The sequence below is a fragment of the Thermobia domestica genome, chromosome 16 (assembly GCF_964235325.1).
Source record: "Thermobia domestica chromosome 16, izTheDome1.hap1.1, whole genome shotgun sequence".
In the NCBI taxonomy this organism is placed as follows: domain Eukaryota; kingdom Metazoa; phylum Arthropoda; class Insecta; order Zygentoma; family Lepismatidae; genus Thermobia; species Thermobia domestica.
In genome coordinates, this window is record NC_137469.1 from 134,737,562 (window position 1) to 134,758,718 (window position 21,157).

The 21,157-nt window shown below is 36.0% G+C and overlaps 1 protein-coding gene across 2 annotated transcripts in view; it reads right to left on the minus strand.

Moving 5' to 3' along the window:
- Nucleotides 1-3,210: 3,210 nt before the first annotated feature.
- LOC145673437 (dystrophin-like) overlaps nt 3,211-21,157 on the minus strand; it is a 79,882-nt gene continuing 61,935 nt past the window's right edge. For both annotated transcript variants that reach the window (XM_081743140.1, XM_081743141.1), the window contains exons 11-12: nt 18,583-19,000; nt 3,211-10,849 (exon numbers count right to left, since the gene is read on the minus strand). In XM_081743140.1, coding sequence (XP_081599266.1) covers nt 10,728-10,849; nt 18,583-19,000 — 540 coding nt within the window. In that variant the 3' untranslated portion in view covers nt 3,211-10,727. The remainder of the gene's footprint in view (nt 10,850-18,582; nt 19,001-21,157) is intronic.

Here is a 21,157-nt window from a genome sequence, read left to right on the forward strand (position 1 = left end):
ACACGTGTGGATACCGGTACATTCTGTATCCCCAAATTGTGTAAAGTATTAGAAAATAAATACGAACTGATAGAAATACATGTGTGGGATTTTGAATTGCTGGTACCGAAAAAGGTTTGTCCAACTCTCTTTTGGCTCATACGTGAAATGCTTACAAATGCAGTAATTTTGATATGGTAACCCTCGTAATAAGGAACGTAATAAACTGAGTGCCAGCAGGAAAATGAGACTACAATTGAGACGTGCGGCAAACAACCAAACAAGCTCCACTGAGCAAATTCTTGATTAGTGTCACCTACAAAACGAGATGAGAAATAAAAGTTTCTCGTCTCGTTTTGTAAGTTTTGTAGTAGTATTGTCTGGAAAATCTTTTCTCGTCTAGTTTTGTAAATGTATGTACAACATTTATTCCCTGATATTTTCTTTAATTTCATCTAGAAATTATTAGAATCCTCCCGTGTCACGAAAAGTCCATGAAAGGTGTTACATAACTACAGCCCGGATTTCCATGCACAAACCAACCCCAAAATATACAGTTTAAAAATTTAACACATTCATTGAAATATAGAATAAGAAAATAAAATGTCAATTTCTCACAAAAATACCTTATCTTAATGATCTTTGTTGCAATTAACTATTAACATTTTCCTTGGGTTTTCTTCTGTCAACCCTCTGCGTTTATCAGGAAGAAACGTTTTGTAGGTAGAAAAGTTTCTTCCTACATCAGCAGAAGTCCCTGGTGCATGTGAAAAACAACAAATGTTCTCCTGTGTTACGTTCTCTTCCAATTCCATGTTTTCACCACTGGGTACATTTGCAATGGCACAGATTGTTTTGTACCCGGGATTTTTGCCTAATACTTTGCAAAGTTTATCTGACGCTATTTTCGCAAGACCATGAGTTGTTTCACAGGACAAAGTCTGTGATAATTCGCCCAACAAGGAGAGTGAATGTTGCAAACCATTCTTACGAGATTCCAACTGTCTGATAATTTCAGGTATTCTCGAGAAGTGGTTTTGTATGTACTTAATTTTGTTTTCATTTGTCACTTGTAGAGAAACATTTTTGAGACACATAAATAGCGGCTGCATCATCGGGACTTAGTGAGTCTACAACTGTCTTCACTTGATTTAAGTTATCTGCATAATAAGGCAAAGCTTCTAGGAAAATTTTTCGCAACTTCGCGAAAGATACGTACGCGCGATGGATCTTTCTCAAATATATTCTTTACTTTTGATACAAGCGCATCAACTGCCGGATATTGGCATCTGATTGTTTCTGCTACGCCATGAAGACCTGTGCAAGACAGGTCAGGTGGACTAATTTACGATAGGATACAACACGTGTCTTCTATTATTCTATACAACATTTTATTCTACATCTGCATTTACGAAGTGAGTCATTTCACCTTAAATATAACCCACTTTCTTGTGATATACCCTCAAATATGCTAGTATGCATCAATAAAATTCGGGAATATGCATGCACATCGACATTCACTCAAAATATGAACTTATATGCACCAACACGTGCGTCTTAAACGAATCCTTGCAAGTCCGTCAAAAAGAAGAAAACATTTTCTATATGTTTCTGCGTGTTACTATAAACATGCATTTCGCATATAAATCCGGGCTGTATACCTAGGTACATAACATTTACATCAAGTTTATTATTTGAGTTTGGAGATACACTGTGAAATGACCAATTTATCTTGAAACGATTATAAGTGCTCTTAATTGTGTTTCTACAATGATTACCTTTTTATAGTTTTTATATTATTATTTATGTAACACTAAAACAGTATTTGGGATCTTAAACTTAGATGAACTAGTATTACCGACGAAACTCGAGAAACTCCTCGTTTCGTTTTTGAGACAAAAAGTTACTCAAGAGTTTTGTGCTCTTGAAGAAAGGTCATGTTACGTGACAACTTTCATGGACTTCTCGTGACACGGAAGAATTCTGATAACTTCTAGGTAACATTAAGAAAAACTCAGGGCATAAATGCTGTACATGAAGTTACAAAACATGACGAGAAAACGTTCTCCAGACGACTTCTAAATTTACAAAAACACGACGAGAAAGTTTTATTTATAATCTGTGGGCAAAACTACTACTCAAGAATGTGCTTGGTGCGTTTGTTCCGTTGCTCGTCTTCTTTTCCTGCTAACATTCCTTTCATCACGTTCATTAATACGAGGGTTACGTGGGCTACGCTAGTTCACCCATGTTTCAGATCTGAAACCCTGTTTTAGTGATACATGATTTCTCGTCCCGCGAGCAACACTGTGGATGAGTTAAGCGTGACGTATTTCCGCCAATACTTTCCGCATAATTTGTTTTTCGGTGGATTCCAAAAACATGAGCTACATACGCCACTTACAATGATCATGTTTTGTATTGACTTACGGATTTTCAAATCAAAGAGAGAACTGTAATTTTTGTTTAAGTTTCCGAAAAAGGGGACTCTAAAGAGCAAATTGATCGAAGATAACGAAGGTAGGGAAACTTATTTAGTTGAGAATAAAGTGAAACACACCATACCCTACGCTTTCTTTACCTAGTAGACTTACTGTTTGGAACTAAAAAGCCAAGCTTTGGAACTTTGAACTTACGTTCAGTGCAGAAGTGACGAAATTGTTCGACTCATCTGCTGAGGAGAGAGAATTCAATCACATGTTGCACCCACCAAAAGACTGTCTGGTTCAACTAAAAAAATGAAATGAAATCTTTGAGTTTTACGTCCCACGGTTATGCCGCTTAGGCTAAAGGAGACGGTGATGATGAGTAATGAATGAAATGGTGGAATGAAGAAAGTGGGAGGAAACGGGAGAACCCCGAGAAAACCCACACACACGGTGTTTGTCCACCACAAAGTTCACTTGGCGGGGGCCGGGATCGAACCCGGGACCCCAAGCACCAGAGGTGAACGCTCTACCACTGAGCCACCGCGGCCCCTGTCTGGTTCAACTAAATCGGGACTCCAGGTCTATTTTGTGGCTTTCCGATAGGCACGATAGAGGAAGCTTACATATGGATGTTTCACTGGAAAATTCCAACTTTGCTTATTTTGCGCTTGTCCTATTGTACGTACCGCACTTCACTTGATGGGAGAGACTTTCAAATAATACTTATTCATGCAAATTAACTACAGTAGCTTACGTAATTACTTTACTATTGATAAAAGAATAAATGAAACTACAATTAGAATTATTAAGTTCTTTATTTATTTATTTTTTAACAAATCTCATGACATATAAAGAAAGATGCTAAATGTAGCATTTTCATGTTCAACATGATATATAAAATATTTCTTCGAATAATGTACATTTTTCTTTAAAACAGGTTGTCTTTCTGAGTATTACTTATTCCTGTAGTTTCAGTCAAACGAACTCCACAAAAAATACTCTAAAAAGCTGTATGATTTGGTTATGGATTTCACTGCCCGGTAATTCAGCGATTTTATATATCGCTCCTTCCAACTTTTGTCTTACGTACTGGTAATGTGCGAGAAACAATAAATTTCGAAGTATTTTATCTTCACTTGAGTTATATTTGTACGTTGTCACATATATTACAAAGTACATACGTAAATCTGAACGAAAAAATTGAAGTTTTATGTTCCTACTATGACATTTAAATATTATATATATATATTCATTCACAAGTAAGTGTTTTGGTGTGAGTTAATGAAAACAACAAACAACTTCGTATTTTCCAGTGTATTATTAGAATGCTCAGATTAAGGTAATATTTTTCAACTAGGATTCCTTTAAACCTAAAAGGTGTGTCAGGGATCACTACAGGTTCTGCGATAGTAGTAACGACTTGAAAAGTACAACATAATTATTCGTTTCATTGAAACAGTCATGCGAAAGACGGGCTAAATTGGTGATCAGGTCAAGGTTGTTGCGCTTTTCGCATCTCGCTGGTCTTCATTTGTAACCTTAGATAGTTATTCAAACTGAACGCTATAAAAGCTATATGCTGGTTACAATGAGAAGATTTTAAAGACATTGTAAACACAACGACCATTGATTATATTTGCATTCCACACGCATTTTGCACTTTTAACATGCGACGCAGAGCGCTTATAAACAAATTCGTTGTTCGGATTCTCTAAGATTTTGAAAATTTCTATCGGAATTCTTCCGGGGGCGAAAAGGTTGACGATGCTTGGACTATCACAATTTTCCTGAAAGCTAAAATTTAAAGAAAAAATATATAACGATGCTAATTAATACAAAAATAATTGTTTTATAATCATAGTTTGTTCTAATGATTCTGTAACATATGATTGTTCCTATATACGGTTAAATTATATACAGTACATGGACGCCTCATTATATAAATCGCACCCTAATTCTAACGGCAAATAATTACATTTAATCCACTGGAAAATATGGTAACTGAAGTAGACGTATGTGGCCAGATATGACAGAACTGTTTAATAGAACTTCAATTAATGCCGCAGAAATATATTGGCAGGTATTTGGTACATGACTAGTATGTTTTCTGTACATTGTTATTGAAATATGTGAGAACCACCTGTGCTTTACGTATATGAAACATGGTATTTAACAAAAGTCTGCGAATGAAAAAGAACCTGTTGAACATTAGTATTACAGATAATAATACATTAATTTTAAAGAGCCATAGACAGGAAAGTATAAGAGAATCTAAAAGATAGCTACAAAGGCAAGAAATAACTAAATAAACTTATAAAATATACATTTCATACACAATATTTAAAAAATGTAAAGCTATATATTGGACTCTTATCATTACCACAGCGAATAGAAGTAAAAAGTGTACAACACGTTGTCTTACGACAAACTGGAAAATTAGAGCATTGCTTCTGCACGCAGCTCAGCCTTGTCTAGAAGAGCTCATTCAAAGAACATAATTTGGTGTGCTTATCCGCAATTCGGAGATTAACATTTATTTGTAGCGGTATTAAATTTTTGTGGAGGGTGAGAGGATGCACTTACGCTCCCTACATATTTTCCCTGTAATATTTTCTTTTTGTGACATTATACGGAAGATTTAGTGTAGCAACTTCCTGAAAAGTCCACCATGTTCGTGTTACGTTTAATTAAAGAAGATACCTTCTTGTTTTGTTGCAGGATGTAAATCTGGAAATGGAAATTCAGTAAAACATAACCACATTTTTAAACAATCTTTTCATAAAATGGAAAAAATAATTCCATGTTTGGACGAAAGGAATGGAAAAAGTAATGATGAAACATAATTTTCTTGAAATTCCAAACGGGAAGAAACTAGAAATTAAGGAAAACAAATAAGATTTAATCAAGTGCTGTACAACAATTACAAGAAGAGTATTACAGACTTAGGCGAGAGAACTTAACTTCACTGCGTAAATTAGCTAAATGGAGGTCAGAATGCCAGATTTATGATGAATGAGAGACTTCTACAGAGTCTAGACCCATCCATGGCAAAGCATTTGTAACCATACAACAATTAAGAGGAAAAGAAACTTATAAAACCTTACTTCGAATTGCAGGAGGTTAAAATGACTTAAAAAAAAAATCTACCTATATATTGATAACCATTCGTACGAGTTTCAAATAACTTTAAAATGCTACTGATTCAATGTAACATCAAATAAGAGAGACGATTACGATTTTTGTTTGTGTCAATCACAATTTCGACTACAAGGTTCGAAAAATAAATGAGATATGACTTTCCTTAATACTTAATAAGCAAACCTTCTTTCCACGCTACGAATTTAATTTCTACTATAGGGAAGAAAACAAGTGAAGTTGACAGACGATCTGCTATGAACTGTATTGGAGTGTTGAGCTGGATGCAACACTAACGCCATATTGCGGCAGACGTCATGAATTAAAAGGAGTGATCACACTTCTTATTTCTATTTGCTTTGTCATTATTTTTCCAACATAACAATCGATATTATCTCACTATATATTTTCTATCAATAATTATCAAATCTATGAAATTCAACATATTCACAATGAGTAAAAGACATTTATACATGAATTCTTTATTTATGTATTCAACCGTGAAGTAAAAATTATAACAATGAGATATGCAATGGAAGTATATACAGGGTGGTAAGAAACTATTTGAACAAACTTTGGAAGCTGATTCCTAACACCGAAACAAGCAAAAATGTCCTCTGAAACTTTGGTCAACGAGAGATAGTTTCGGCGATATAAGGTATCGAAAGCGTCGGAAAAATGAACTTCAGAGGGCTGTAATTCAAACACAACACAACGTAGAGAGTGCGGTTTACAACATCGAATCATACCTGCTAGACTGAAAAATGTACGCTTCAAACCTCCGCAAGATGTGTGTGAGGGATTCCCCAAAGGAATGTAGAGATTACTTGCCAAGTTATAGGAGATCCCTATGTTCCTTTGGGGAATTCCTCACACACAATTCCGAAGTTTGTTCAAATAGTTTCTTACCACCCTGTATCATTATCCTATACCTAATAATCAGGACTCACTAGCTGAAATTGAAAGTTATTTGGTAATTTGTATTCTTCAGGAAATTAATTATTTCTAGCAAAGATTTTTAATTGTTATTAGCTGTTTTTTTATTACTACACAATTATTATCCAATTCCATTTGGAACCATAAAACAACCACTGCTTTTTCTCATAAACAAGATTGTTGCTATCCATTGCAATATTACGAAATGAAATTTGATACGGTAATTGTCCCTTCTAGCATGATCCTAATAACTTGTTCATTAAGAGAAAATATTAGAGAAGCAGATGACATGTGAAGTCTCGTTCAATATAACGTATATAATCTTTTCACTGAAAACTATCTACTTTCGCTGATTATATGGTAGTACGACTTTGATGAAGTACGCGTAATACAATCGGAAGCGCAGCGGACAAACACATAACTAAACAACGTGCCCAAAAGCTTATACAGAATAGTTTAGTTTCTATCTCGAAAAATATACTATTACTATAATTAACTTATTAGATACAATTAAATTAACACAAAATGTTACAAAATCAAACAACGAAGTATAATACACTTTCAATTTAATTTATATTATTATTTTTTTATTGGTATGTGAAATTTTTTGGTCATCCATTATTCGTTTTTCAATGGAAAAAGAAATTTAAAGCTTCATGAACAATTGAAGTTGAAAATGGTGGAACAGGATATCCCAGCTAGAACGAATTTTGACATCCTCTTCCTAGAATATCATTCATTAACTCTTGCTAACTCTGAAAACTTGAAGATCTAATAATTTATAATTATACTTAAATACAAAGAATTAGCGTATACTATACGTACCTTATTCAACTATGATTAACGGTGACTTTGTTACTAGCAATTTTTTGACAGCCTTTTTGCTATATCCTGCTACAGTAAAAAGAAACTAACTAGAAAGTGTCACTGAACTGTCACTTTAACGTGTCACTGTAAAACTGTACCAGAAATATTATAAATGGGGCATCCCACGTGAAATCAACCAATGAAGTGACAAAATCTGACTTGACGATCTTAGATTTTTGTAAAAATTGGTGCACAGCTTTATTACAGTGGGAGATGAAAAAATCCCAAATATTACCTCTCTTCTCTTGAAAGTGTCCCCATACAGGGTATTCAAAAATTGCGAAAAAGGGCATTTTTCAGTTACAGTGATTATTAAAAATTGTCACAAAATGGTTAATATGTGCACTAGAGACGTGGAACATACACCATTGGAAAGCTTAAAGATTGCTCCACAAGTATTATATCGAAAAAAACCTGTACAATAAGAAAAAACTTCAAAAATTCACATTAAAATTTGAATTTCGCACAGAAATGTCCCTGTGAATTTGTTCAAACTTGTCCAGATTGTAGTCTCATATGTGTACTAAAACATCACAAAGTTGCATTTTGGGCACTCAATGGAATCCGATTCAAAATTCAACTTAAACCAAACATTGCAAGATATTGACCATGTGAATATCTGAGTTCAGATCGATAACCATTTGTTTCTAGCTATTTACCTGCAGCATCAAAGGAATTTATATTCAACTTCATTTGCTTCTTGATATATTCATTTGAATTTACACAATTATCCAGCTTTCGAGTTATTTAGAGAGGTATTACGTTTCCGAACAGTACTCAATACAGGTCATTATTCTTGTTAGTCAGTATGGATGTTTCTAAATTTATATTGGCTATATTGATACATGTTATTTTAATTCCTTTGTCTCAGGATTGCTGTTACAGAATTTATTATGAAAGGGAGGGATATATTTTCCTTGCTTTCACAATATTTGTATCAAATGTGTTATGAAACACAATAATACTGTTCACAATCACTTCACACACTTTCAGCACTAACAATTAGTCAATAAATGATTTTTCCTATTTCAATTATGCACTTCCACATGTCTATAACAGCAATCCTGAAACAAAGGGATGAAATTAACTTGTATCAATGTAGCCAATATAAATTTAGAAATATCCATACTGACTAACAAGAATAATGACCTGTATTGAGTACTGTTCGGAACCATAATACCACTCAAAATAACTCGAAAGCTGGATAATTACGTAAATTCAAATGAATACATCAAGAAACAAATGAAGTTGAATATAAATTCCTTTGATGCTGCAGGTAAATAGCTAGAGACAAATGGTTATCGATCTGAACTCAGATATTCACATGGTCAATGTCTTGCAATGTTTGGTTTAAGTTGAATTTTGAATCGGATCCCATTGAGTGCCCAAAATGCAACTTTGTGATGTTTTAGTACACATATGAGACTACAATCTGGACAAGTTTGAACAAATTCACAGGGGCATTTCTGTGCGAAATTCAAAATTCAAATTTGAATTTGAATTTTTAGTTTTATTTTTTATTGTATAGGTTTCTTCAATATAATACTACTTGTAGAGCAATCTTTAAGCTTTCCAATGGTGTATGTTCCACGTCTCTAGTGCACATATTAACCATTTTATGACAATTTTTAATAATCACTGTAACTGAAAAAATGTCCTATTTTGCAATTTTTGAAACCCTGTATGGGGACACTTTCAAGAGGAGAGAGGTAATATTTGGGATTTTTTCATCTCCCACTGTAATAAAGCTGTGCACCAATTTTTACAAAAATCTGAGATGTTCATGTCTGATGACTTGTTGATTTGACATGGAATGTCCCAAATACAATAACAGAAAACCAAATAATAAGAAACCATGACTTACAAAATACTGGTATAATGCATATCATTTTTTAAATATATTTTTTTCTCTTTATTTACTCTATTCCTGATTCAATTTCAGTGACAATTTGTAATTATTTTTTTTAGTGAAAGAGAGGTCAGGAAGGCTGTTAAAGAATTTAATAATATAAATATGAATGGGAATCATAGTGGAAAAAGGTAACATAATACATAACAATTTGCTTCCTTCCGTTAGCAGCATTGTGAAATAGCAAACACAGGATCGGAAACACTTCGTTGCAACTACGTTGGGTATACAGTAATTCAGTATATTAAAACTAGAGCAGCTATCGGGCCATGTTTATGGTTCATATAAGCATCACTGTTCTCGATATTATTCACAAACATTTTCCTGACTGAAAGTTGTCACATAGAGTAGTGCAGGATATCACAATCTGCATCATCTACTGACTTACAAAATAATTTCCTATGTAAATTTTATAAATGATAATTTTTTGCCAGAAGATTTTGCCTGGAACCAGGGTCGGATCCAGGATTTTCTGAGGGAGATGCACCATGCTACTAAACCAGTTTCATTGAAACTCTTCAAAGTGACATGTGTCAATATTCTTTACACCTGATACATAGATACGTATTTTAAAAAGTGTCGCAAGTGATATGCAGGAAAAATTGTTCTCTTTTCCTGGCTTCTGTTTCCTTTCCTACTTTACAAACGTTATATTGCTTTGCTTGGTGAATCTTCTTTCTTCAACCTTCAGAAAATCGACTTAAACAATTGCTTGTGCAAAACCCCACACGGAAACATGACGGCAGAAAGTTTCGGAAAGTGTTGCTATTTTCAGTGCTAACTTCTCATTTTAGATAGTGTATATTTACAACGAAGGAGGGGGGTACACGTGCACCCTTCCTAAATCTGGCCCTGATAGGAACTTAACACAGTTCTCAGAGAAGATCTAAGATTAATAGTGGGCATACTATACACAATACAACTGAACTGTCTCATAAATCATTGAGCACTAAGGATTCCGCAAGAAACAACTTATATGCATACGAATATTCGTGACAGATCATGCTAATCATGCTATTAAAAACATTTTAAAAAAAGTGGCCTCAGCTTTCTTTTCGCGTCTGAAAATCTATATCAATGATCTTAGTAGAATAGTCTCTATTCTAGAATCAACTAATAACACTACTAATATAAACATCGAATATACTCGTATCATGATACACATGTACTAATGGATGAACTGTACAGATAACACATTTTATCTACGCATATGAAAAAATGAGTATACAAGTTCTCCTATATTTGATTATACAACTGCTATAAAAACAATGTAATGCAAAAATTAAATACATATGTAACTTCTATATTTCTTAATTACATATAAACTAAACAAGTTTTTCACTTATTTTATTACTACTTCTTTAAAAACTAACTCAAAAGTCGGAAAAAGATTTTGATTTTACTAAACTTAACCCACTTCGATACAAATGTAACGATCGTTACATTTTTCCTCTACTCAAGCATATTATATTCTAGGAAGTATTTAATTCTTTCTTCTTTCTGTTCTCTACACCGGTTACTAACTGAGCTAATAAATGCTCAATTTCATTCACAGCTTGTTGAAGTTGTGCTTCTTCACCAGATTGTATAGACTCTGAAAAGAAAGAGGAATGATCTTTAGGGGGTTATCAATCGAAAGAGAGAGAGAGAGAGAGAGAGAGAGAGAGAAAAATGATGATAACTAATCACAGACCCCATAATTATTTAACCCTTTGAAACATGATTTTCTTTCAACTGTAAAGAAAAAAGCGGGAGTTAATAATTACTCTATTGACAGCACCGTCTTGTGACAACTGAAACATTTCGTTACAAGAATTAATAATTACATGATACACTATATGTCCATTGAAATGGGCATAGAAACTGAAATGGTTAAGCAACTTTTGAGGACCAGAATCTCATAGCTTTCTGGTAGCTTTATAGCTAATGTGTGTAGTCTCGGATTAAATTCTTGACAGGCAGTGAACAGAAAAATAAGTATATATATATAGGCTGTTCTGGGAATAAACCGACAAACTTCGTATATATGTTCAGAACCTCAATACAAGAAAGAAGTTACGCCTAATTACTTCCTAGGCAGAGAGGGGAACAATTTAAGGTAACTATCCTATGAAAAATTGAATTAATTACTTTGAAAAATGAAATGAAATATTTGAGTTTTACGTCCCACGGTTATGCCGGTTAGGCTAAAGAAGACGGTGATGATGAGTAATGAATGAAATGGTGGAATGAAGAAAGTGGGAGGAAACGGGAGAACCCCGAGAAAACCCACGCACCAGAGGTGAACGCTCTAATTACTTTCAATATGCCCCATCTGCATAATTAGGCTTAGATGTTTCCGATTTGAGAGAGAGATAATTTTTTTCTGGTATTGAGGTCCCAGACACGTAAGCGACGTTTGTCGATTGTTTTATATACTGTAGTCACCCTATCACAATTGAACAATTAGCTGTATATATTCCAAGCATTCAGTAGAGATGTAGTAAATGAGCGATGGTTTAACAAAATTAAGAACGGCGATGGATCTCTCAAGGACGTACCACATAAGTTGTTCACACGCCATACACAAAAAGGCACTTAAGAAGAATATTGAGGTCAACAATGGTCAAAAATGTGAGACACTGGCGAAAGCATTCAACAGCAGTGCAGAAACTATTTGCCAACATCTCCACTAGTTATGCAAACGACATAATGTGGAATGATTTTCCCACATGAGTTGATACAGAGGTTATTCACTCTACATTTGGCCAATTTCGACTTACCTAAAAATTTAGAAGAATCCATGGCACCAGGCCCGTAAGTGCTAGATGTGTTTTCCTTGGTTCCTAACAACAGCCCGACAGCGTAATTTCCACTGTAATAGGCTTCTCTGAAGAACTGGGAGGGGAATCTTGTTCCATTCCTTTTGCACAGCTTTCCAAAGTCCTTCCACAGTTGTCACACGCCGTTTTCCCAAAGCCCGCTTCAGCAATCCAAATCCACAATAGTCCATAGGATTTCCATCTGGAGATTTAACAGGTACCTCATTGAAAGGTATCACCTGTATACCACTTGCCTCCTCCATCTCCCTGTAGAATGCGAGGGACGATCGTGAGGTATGTGATGAGGCCTTGTCCATGTGAATGCGCACCAGATTGGCGTCATTTCCGTACACTGTTAAAATCTCATGCTCGTAGATCAGCCGCATGATCTGCTCCTGAAAATACTGCGAATTTATTTTGCAATTCTTCGCTACCCTACGAATCTTCAGTTTACCTCCAGTAACGACCATGAACCCTTTTGGGAATGATTCTTTACAGATACGGACCCACCTTCTGAAGTTCTTGGCGCCTTTCTCTCGGTACATGATGGCTCTCGGTTTGCCGCAGTCGGAAAGGTAAATCCATGCTTCATCGAGTGTTACGACGTACATCTACCTTTGTTTTGCCAGATGCCGTTCGTACAGCTTCCGGGCGTTACACTTTCGTTCCTTTTGATGGGCATCCGTGAGAAGATGGCCGCGAGCTTTCATGACTTTTTCCAGCTTGAGTTGATGGTGTAACGTCCGGCTCACAGTCCCCAAAGACACGTCAAGACGATTAGACTTTTGTATTGGCGGATTTTCTTGCATTGCCATTTTGCGAAGTTTCCTCTGGATTGTGGAGGTGGCCTTGGTGCATTCCCGCTTCCTAGGCAACTTCGTTGGTGATCCAAATGATAGAGCTTCGTTGCCCGGGCGTCATAAAGAGCCGCAACATAGCCTTCCCATATCCGGCTTAGTTTGGGTGGCATTTTGATCACAGAGCGAACACCCACACACTTGGAAACAAATTTAACACAACACGTCCGCGCGGAAAAACAACTCCGTTCCCAGGAAGCCACTGCAGAACACTGCAGTACGCCACGAGCCAGGTCGGGCGAGCCCATTCTGCCGGGGGGAGGGGGAGGAAGGAACGAAATCGGCCAAACGTAGGCTGAACAACCTCTGTATTGACAAAGCGATACTAACATTTTTTTTAAGGTCTTGTAAGGGTAAAGATTAATTTCTGGATAGGCTACTAAGTGCGATGAGAACTGCGTTTTTTTTACCAATTATTATACACAAACCGTTACAATTGGTTGGAATTACACGGACTTATCCTAAATAACCAAAGTAGCCACTGCATTGACACAAAATTAAATTGCAGATTGTAACCATATGAACAGACGATTAATATAACTGTGTACTCGCAGCGATTGGAAAGCATGCATGAAAAATTGAAAACGTGAAGCCAGTGTTGGTGAATCGCAGAAGTATTATTCTTCTTCAGGACAACTCGAAGGCAATGGCCAATGTTGCTGAGGATGCTGCAATAGCATTATCAGTTTAGACAGAAAACGATAATGTATGCTCCACTACCGCCGGGAATTCAACCGTTGGATAATTAATTTTTCTATTCTTGTACAATCTTCGGCACAGACGACCATTCCGAAGTCTACATCATGATTCACTCATCGGATGGCTTCTTTTGTACAAATACCTTTTGAGTTCTACCACTGCGGAACCCATAATCAGCCCAAAAGACAGAAACACGTTATTGTTGATGATGAGATCTATTTTTAACTTTCCACGTACGTTTTGGGAATTGCACTATTTTTAATATGACTGCGCAAGCTTCAAACAGAAAACCTTACCTGTTTAGAGAAAGTTCCCTGCATACAGACGCTATTCAAATAAGTTACTTGTTAAATTCTAGGCTTTCCTCCATTCCATTTTTCTATTGTGGAATGAAAAACTTGTGTCAAGGGGTATATACTACTTTGGCCAGTGGTAAACTTAATAAACCATACCCTACTGATTTCTGGTCCGTGTTGACATTAGCTCTTACCTGGTACATGATAGGACATGAGAATCTCCCAGCTACAGACCAACACGGTAAAGTTCATGCGTTGCATAAGTCTTTGGGACAATTCCATACAATACCCTGCTCCCAAAATATCATTTTATGAAGACTGCACTGGCTATCTATTACTGTCTTGGCATCTTCACCCTCCAGAAAAGAAACAAGTGAATTAAAAACCCTTACACAAAGTGATGTGAAGTCCCTGGGAAATATACTCTCGCTACCCAAACCTACTTACTTTACTGACTCACATTTTGGTGACATCTTGATATCTCACTTGAAGATATGCAGAAATGTAAAATTTACATTAGGCCATCCACTGAATTTTGACTTTTTTAGAAAGTTAACGGGTGAAAGCGTCTCTTTGAAAGAGATTAAAAGGTCGGGAGTTGTACAATTCTCTAAAAGTGCCTATGCCAAAAAACGCGTGCACACTTGACCTTTTACGGTACTTCAGAATCGCACATTTATGTCTCTCTCAACAATTAGATTAATTCACTTGTAACGTATGGGGATAACCAATAAATTAAAGTTTATGATATTTTATCACGTTGAAGCTGCATCTTCCCGGCAATCTCACAATCTGGGAACATAGGTGATACTTTCACATCTTTAGCACCAGTGCGCATTGAGGTATGTAATTACACTTTGAATATACCATAGTAATGCTGCTTTTATAATGCTATCTATTACCAAAAATTCCTGTAAACTACTGGTATCAAAAAACTGCTTGCCGCTCTAAAGCAGTGATAAGACAAAAAACAATACAGTGGACGGTATGTACCTTTAGGTTTCGAAGTAATCTTCATCAGCATCCAACATATTCCTGCAGCTGCACAAATTCCTAGTGATAAAACTCGGCGGCTGTGGATGCAAAGAAGTCTGTGAGTGTGCTGCTCAGCTCTCTCTCATTTGCGAAGGATCTTTCACGGAGGTGGTTGTCGAGGGAATGAAACAGGTCCCTGGCGCAGGTCCGTTGAATATGATGCGTGGCACGCTGCCTCCCAGTCAAGTTATTGAAGGGTCTCCCGGGTCCTCTTTGCCACACGTGGCTTGGCACTGTCGTATAGGAACAGCACATCCTTGCAATTCACCAATGCCGGCTATTCTGCCGCAATGCACGGTGCCCCCTTTGCAACTGCTGAGAGTAGAGGTCAGTAATGATAGTCTGACCAGGTGGCAGAAGTTCGTAATGCACCACAAGCCGACAATTCCACCAGAGCATAACCTTTCGTGGGTGCAGAAGTGATCTTGAGGTGTTGAGGAACAGAGTCACGTGGCGACAACCAATATCTGATACGCTTGGGAGTATCACAGGGCCCACTTGTCGTCACCAATATCCAAGTAATCAAAGATAGATGTGTTCAGGAGCCGAGTGAGCAAAGACAAACATGCTGTCATTCGTTGTTTCTTATTGGCTGCCGACAATGTGTGGGGTACCCACTTGCTTGGCTTGTATGATTTCCCTATCCCATGCAGGTGCAGTTTGACTGTTTCAGAGGAAACATGGAACCTTTCTGCAAGTTCGTCAAACGTTAGACCACTGTCCTCCTCGATGGCTGCTTTCAGAGCCTCGTCATACAACATATGTGGTAATCCACTGCGAGGTTTATCCGAAAACATCACATCTGCCGAGCGGAATTTCTGGAATCAATGGCTGGCGGTGCGTTTGTTCATGGCATTTTCCCCAAATGTCTGGCATATGTGGCGACTTGATGTGGCAGCTGACAAGCCCACAACAAACATACGCGAACAAACTGCTTCCATACCTTCATTTCTCTTTGACACTGGACAAGGTATGGTCCGACTAACTCCAGATTTTGTTTCCTCTCTGTGAGCACATAATTAATTATATGTGAAAAACGGCAAGAACTTTTTTGTTACCTTGTACTTCGTTTTGTTCCCGAATTCGTACCCACTTGCATCGTAGAATCCATATTTGAGCACGCAACATCACTAGAAACCATGATTCTGTACAAATAGAATAACATTTCAAGTCAGAAAGTACTGACTTGTTCTCTTGATTCACAAAAGCATAAATTTTCCTAATATTGAAATAGACGTGGCCTTCTGCATATGCTTTTTATCTTTCATGTGACTCGTTATCATTTTCGCCATGCTATGTTATTCAGTGACCTCCTTCCACTGCACAAATCAACTTCAATCTGCAAGTTTCTTTTTTTCTTCTTGGAGGGGAGGGGCAGTCAGGTTTTTTTTGTTTAATCTAGGAGTTTAAGTATTATTAGGTTTCAAGATAAGAAATGAAAATGATGAACTAAAACACGTAAACAATGCAACATGATCGCTCTCCTAATATATGATAATAAAGCGTATACACACATTCTCATGTTGCTATTTATTCATTTGGAATTTCTTGAAATAATGTATTCATTTCTTTGTGTTAACTGTTAGGTTCGCAGATTTGAACATTTACAAAATTGTGAAAGGACATTTAAGAAATCAGTCTTTGTTATGTATTTTTGGAGAGGGATTGAAGTAGGCGTGTTCCCATGGGGGCACACTTTCCAACCCCCAGAATAATTTTTGTGCCCCTCTTAAAAGCTGCATTCTAGTTACAAAATATTTTTACGTCTTGTCTGAAAACATCTTGTTTTACAATACTTTAAACGTTTTGTATTGGCATGGCTCAAAGAATAACAAAAAAAAAAAGAGAGAGAGAAAGAGATTAGATTGAAACTTTATTTGAACTCATGTACTCATACTATTCGCAAATTGTTGCATCATTTTTAATGTCAGAATAATTTTAAAGCAAGAATAAAGAGGTGAGTTATTATGATTAAATTATTATAAATGTATAATTGTTGATGAAAAATTATTAAATATGTACCTACAAATGCATAAATATTGCATTGTAAGTACAAGGTAGAAAATACACTTTGATATCTATCGAAGTATCCCATATTTAAAGATTAGAAGTCCGATTAAATTAGTCTGACTATCCCTGAGTACTAACCCAATGCATACGATGATGTGTAAGTTTATCAGCTATTTTCGTAAACTCAATTGCACATCCGAAATAAATTCTTTGCGAATTAAAATACATTACAGTGAAAACACAAAATCTGAAATACGACAACCGTATTCCAAAATCTTTTTATTTGTGTGATAAGCTACCCTCAAATAATGATGATCAGGAAACTGCGATAAAATCGAAACTAGTGGAAGAAAAAAAATCGGAATTATGCGTGTGTCGAAGATGAAACATACATTGGATCGTTGATCCAACTTTATGTTGTGGATGATTCACCAATATGATATTATTCTGCTACACAAACGAAAGCAGAAGCTAATGTGCACAACTGCAGAACGTAAGTTTGTTACACATCATTAGTGAAAAACACAGGTAAGCTTCTAAGTTTGGAATTCCCAATTAAAAAACAATCACTAAAATAATCTGAAATTACCTTAAAATTTTAATTTTAAATGTTTTTAAACCCTCGTTCTATATATATATATATATATATATATATATATATATATATATATATATATAAATCCCTTGATTCTTTGTAGATTCTCCCGGTTTTCCAGGTCTGTCGCCATCCTGGTACTTGAAACTTCATGACTTTTCCAGAATTTCTAGGTCGATGGAAACATCGTAATAGGATGGTTTAGGTGAATTCTTAAACATTTCAATTAAGCGTTCAGTAATAAATAATAGGATTTTTTTTTTTTTTACTTATTACGATTGTCAATTTTTCGATTAATTTATATATTTTTATTTTTCACACCTTTCACCCTATACCTACACATTTTTTCTTCATTTGTTATTCGTTCGCTCTTCTGCACGTCCTATTAGTTTCATCATCTTCTAGTAAACTTTTTACCTACTATCATGGTGCTCACTTTGACACTTCATATCTACTTCTCTGGTCATTTTTTGCCTCCCTGCTTCTTCCCCTTAGTTTCTTCGGTGTTGTCTCGTTTCCTCTCACAGTCTTACTCTACAAATTCTTTCAAAGTTATTTACTTTCATAAATCATCCATCTCCTATAGCCTATAGGACATTTCATTTTATTTAATATCTTGTAGCAGGCAATTCGCTATATACACATACAAACCTCATATTAGATATTCATTAATGTATAGACAATCGATTGCTAAACATAACTAATATAAATTGTGGTATATTTTGTATAATTTGAATGGCTGGAAATATACAGCACTTCAATGAAAATATGTGGGTTATCTAGAAGGAAGAAAGAAGTTAACAGAATTCAACACACTGGCACAATGAACCACTGACCCGGGTACGACCTTTGGCTCAGTTGCATCTTTCACCTTTTGGATATTTTGAAATCATAGTCTCATTTATTAGGAGATTTTTCAGAAGAGTTTAGTTATTATGATTAAGCCAACACTATGAAACGCACATAGCCTTATCTAAATTCGTACATGAAATGCATTACTGCATACTAAAAGTGAATAAATATAAACACTATACCTTCCAACACTGCATCCGAAGCCATCATCTTTTCTAGTTTCTCCAAAATACAGTTTACATCATCTTCAATTTCTTCGAGAGTTTCATTGTCTTCTTTCACAGAACTACGCGAAAAGCAGGTAAGTTTACTACTATCCATTCCTGGTCGCCTTAAAATAGTACTCAAATCACTGGGAGCATATTCAGTGAGTGTTGGGAGGGAACTGACAACACCGTTAACACTTCCTTGGTTAGATCTAATACAGGGCTGAGGCGTAATATCAGTTTTTCTTCCATTGGCCTCTTTCGCTCCCTCATTTTCACAGTCTCTGATGATAGGACTCACGTCGAAATGAGCTCTCCCGTGTGTAGTCATTGGTGTACTCTCTAGCTGAAGAGCATTCGTTACACCAACAGGCTGTAATTTCTGCAAATAATGCTGCAACATAAAATGCGGAAGATATTAGTATTTAACCACTAAAAGTTTCTATTGTAGTTGATGTTAGAAATTATGTAGTTTGATTAAAGCAACGTTTTAAAGGCTATTAGTTTGACTCACACTCAAAATGAAAAATGTGCGTAAAATTTACGTCAAAATCATAATTGAAAATGTATTAAGTTCACGCTCATTTACATGAAATCTACTACACTTGTACATTTCTTTTATTAGCGTACAGCGTTGAGATATATATATCAATCGATAGATCTCATTCGGCTGAACGAAATGATATAGCCGAGTGTAAATCTTCATGTGTAGTTTTCAAGCAATTTTTTGTCACCCTAAAAATTGATGCCCTATGATCACCACGCGACCAATTACAGTGACACTGATATTGAAGTGGATCCTCACCTAGCTTTTCAATACGATATTAGGAAGACAGTACACTGTATGTTAAGTATGGCTAATGAGACATGGCCCAAAATTACAATAACTCTTGAATCCTGTATTGCTTAGACATTCCTACCGGGAGGGAAATGTCAGATTTCTGCCTGTAGGGGAACCGAACGGTGAGTGGGGAAGAGTGCCTATCCTAGGTATCTGGACAACGTTTCCCATTAGAAGGGAGGAAATTCTACAGGATAAGGGCTGGCATCAAACTCAAATGGTGACTTATCACGTACCATTGGATCCGGGATGAGATATGGAAATATCTTGACGTGTGCACGCTATCTCTATGCGGAAAGCGGTAGCTATTGAACGATAGAGGTAGACAGGGCATGCCTGAGGATCCCGGAATTGGGTTGGACTCTGCCGGGCTGTGGTCAAGCCGTGGGATTTGGTAGCCTGTGTGTGCTTATTCCAGGACTCTGGGTAATGGTGAGCATGAGCGGGAGGTGAACTTGCCTTACAATACTCGGGTATCATGCCTGCAGAGCATGGGAGGAATTGACTCCTTAGCAAGACCGCCTCAATGAGCAGGTTACTGGCAGACACTCAGGATTTCGATCTGGCCGGGCAGTGGGCGTATCCTGCTCCCTGAGAGAATAAGGGTTACATCATATTTTGCGAAGTATGGTTGAGGGATACATCTTGATGGTGCACCTCGTGCATCAGAATAAACTGTCGAGATGGAGGAACCACGGGCTGGGTGGAACCGATCCATCGAATAGGCCGAACGGCCGCAGTACGCCTTATCAGTGTACGAAGTGTGGCGAGTAGACCACTAAATTGGAAATTATCCTCACTGTGATAAACAAACTTAACACAGTGACGCACATACTACTTGTAACAGTTAATTCATAGTTATGATTTAAGAAACCGAAATTATAAATACTAAGGATATGGATTGTAAATGTTATATATATATATATATATATATATATATATATATATATACAAAATGATTCATATATATGTTCACTACCTATAACTTCAGATATCGAACGTAGTATTTATCTTGGATTCGAAATCAATAGTACAAAACAGAAATGATGAGAAGAAAAAAAATAAATAAACAACAACTTGAGACGTCTTAAGGGGGCAGACTACTAAGTATTTTACAAACGCTAACAATTTTTCTTTTTGCCCGATTTCAGTAAGTGAAAAGAGAGAATGAAATGTAACTTACCACAATAACAGATAATGTTATTCTACACCCGAAAATAAGAATAGGAAGAATAATCAGTGTTGTCATCCATAGAAATTACAGTGGCCAGAGTATGATTTACCCAAAAATTTAGGTTAAGGCAGCGACCACAAAAATGAACTCAATAGCAATTGATGACTTATCATGTTGTCTTGGCTTCTTGTTAACTACTTTTTAAATAATGTTTGTATTGATTTTGTAATAAACAGAAAATTACTAAAATTACATAAGTTATTACAAAATAAATACAAATATTATTTAGAAAGTAGTTAACAAGGAACCAAGACAACATGATAAGTCATCAATTACCGTTGAGTTCATTTTTCTAATCGCCGTTTTAATCTAGATTTTTGGGTAATTCATATTCTGGCCACACTGTAATTTCTATGGCTTCGATTCCTAATTTTGGGTGTAGAATAAATTATTTATTATTGTGGTAAGTTACATTTTATCTCTTTCCACTTACGAAAATTAGGCAAAAAGAAATATTGTTAGCTTTTGTAAAATAT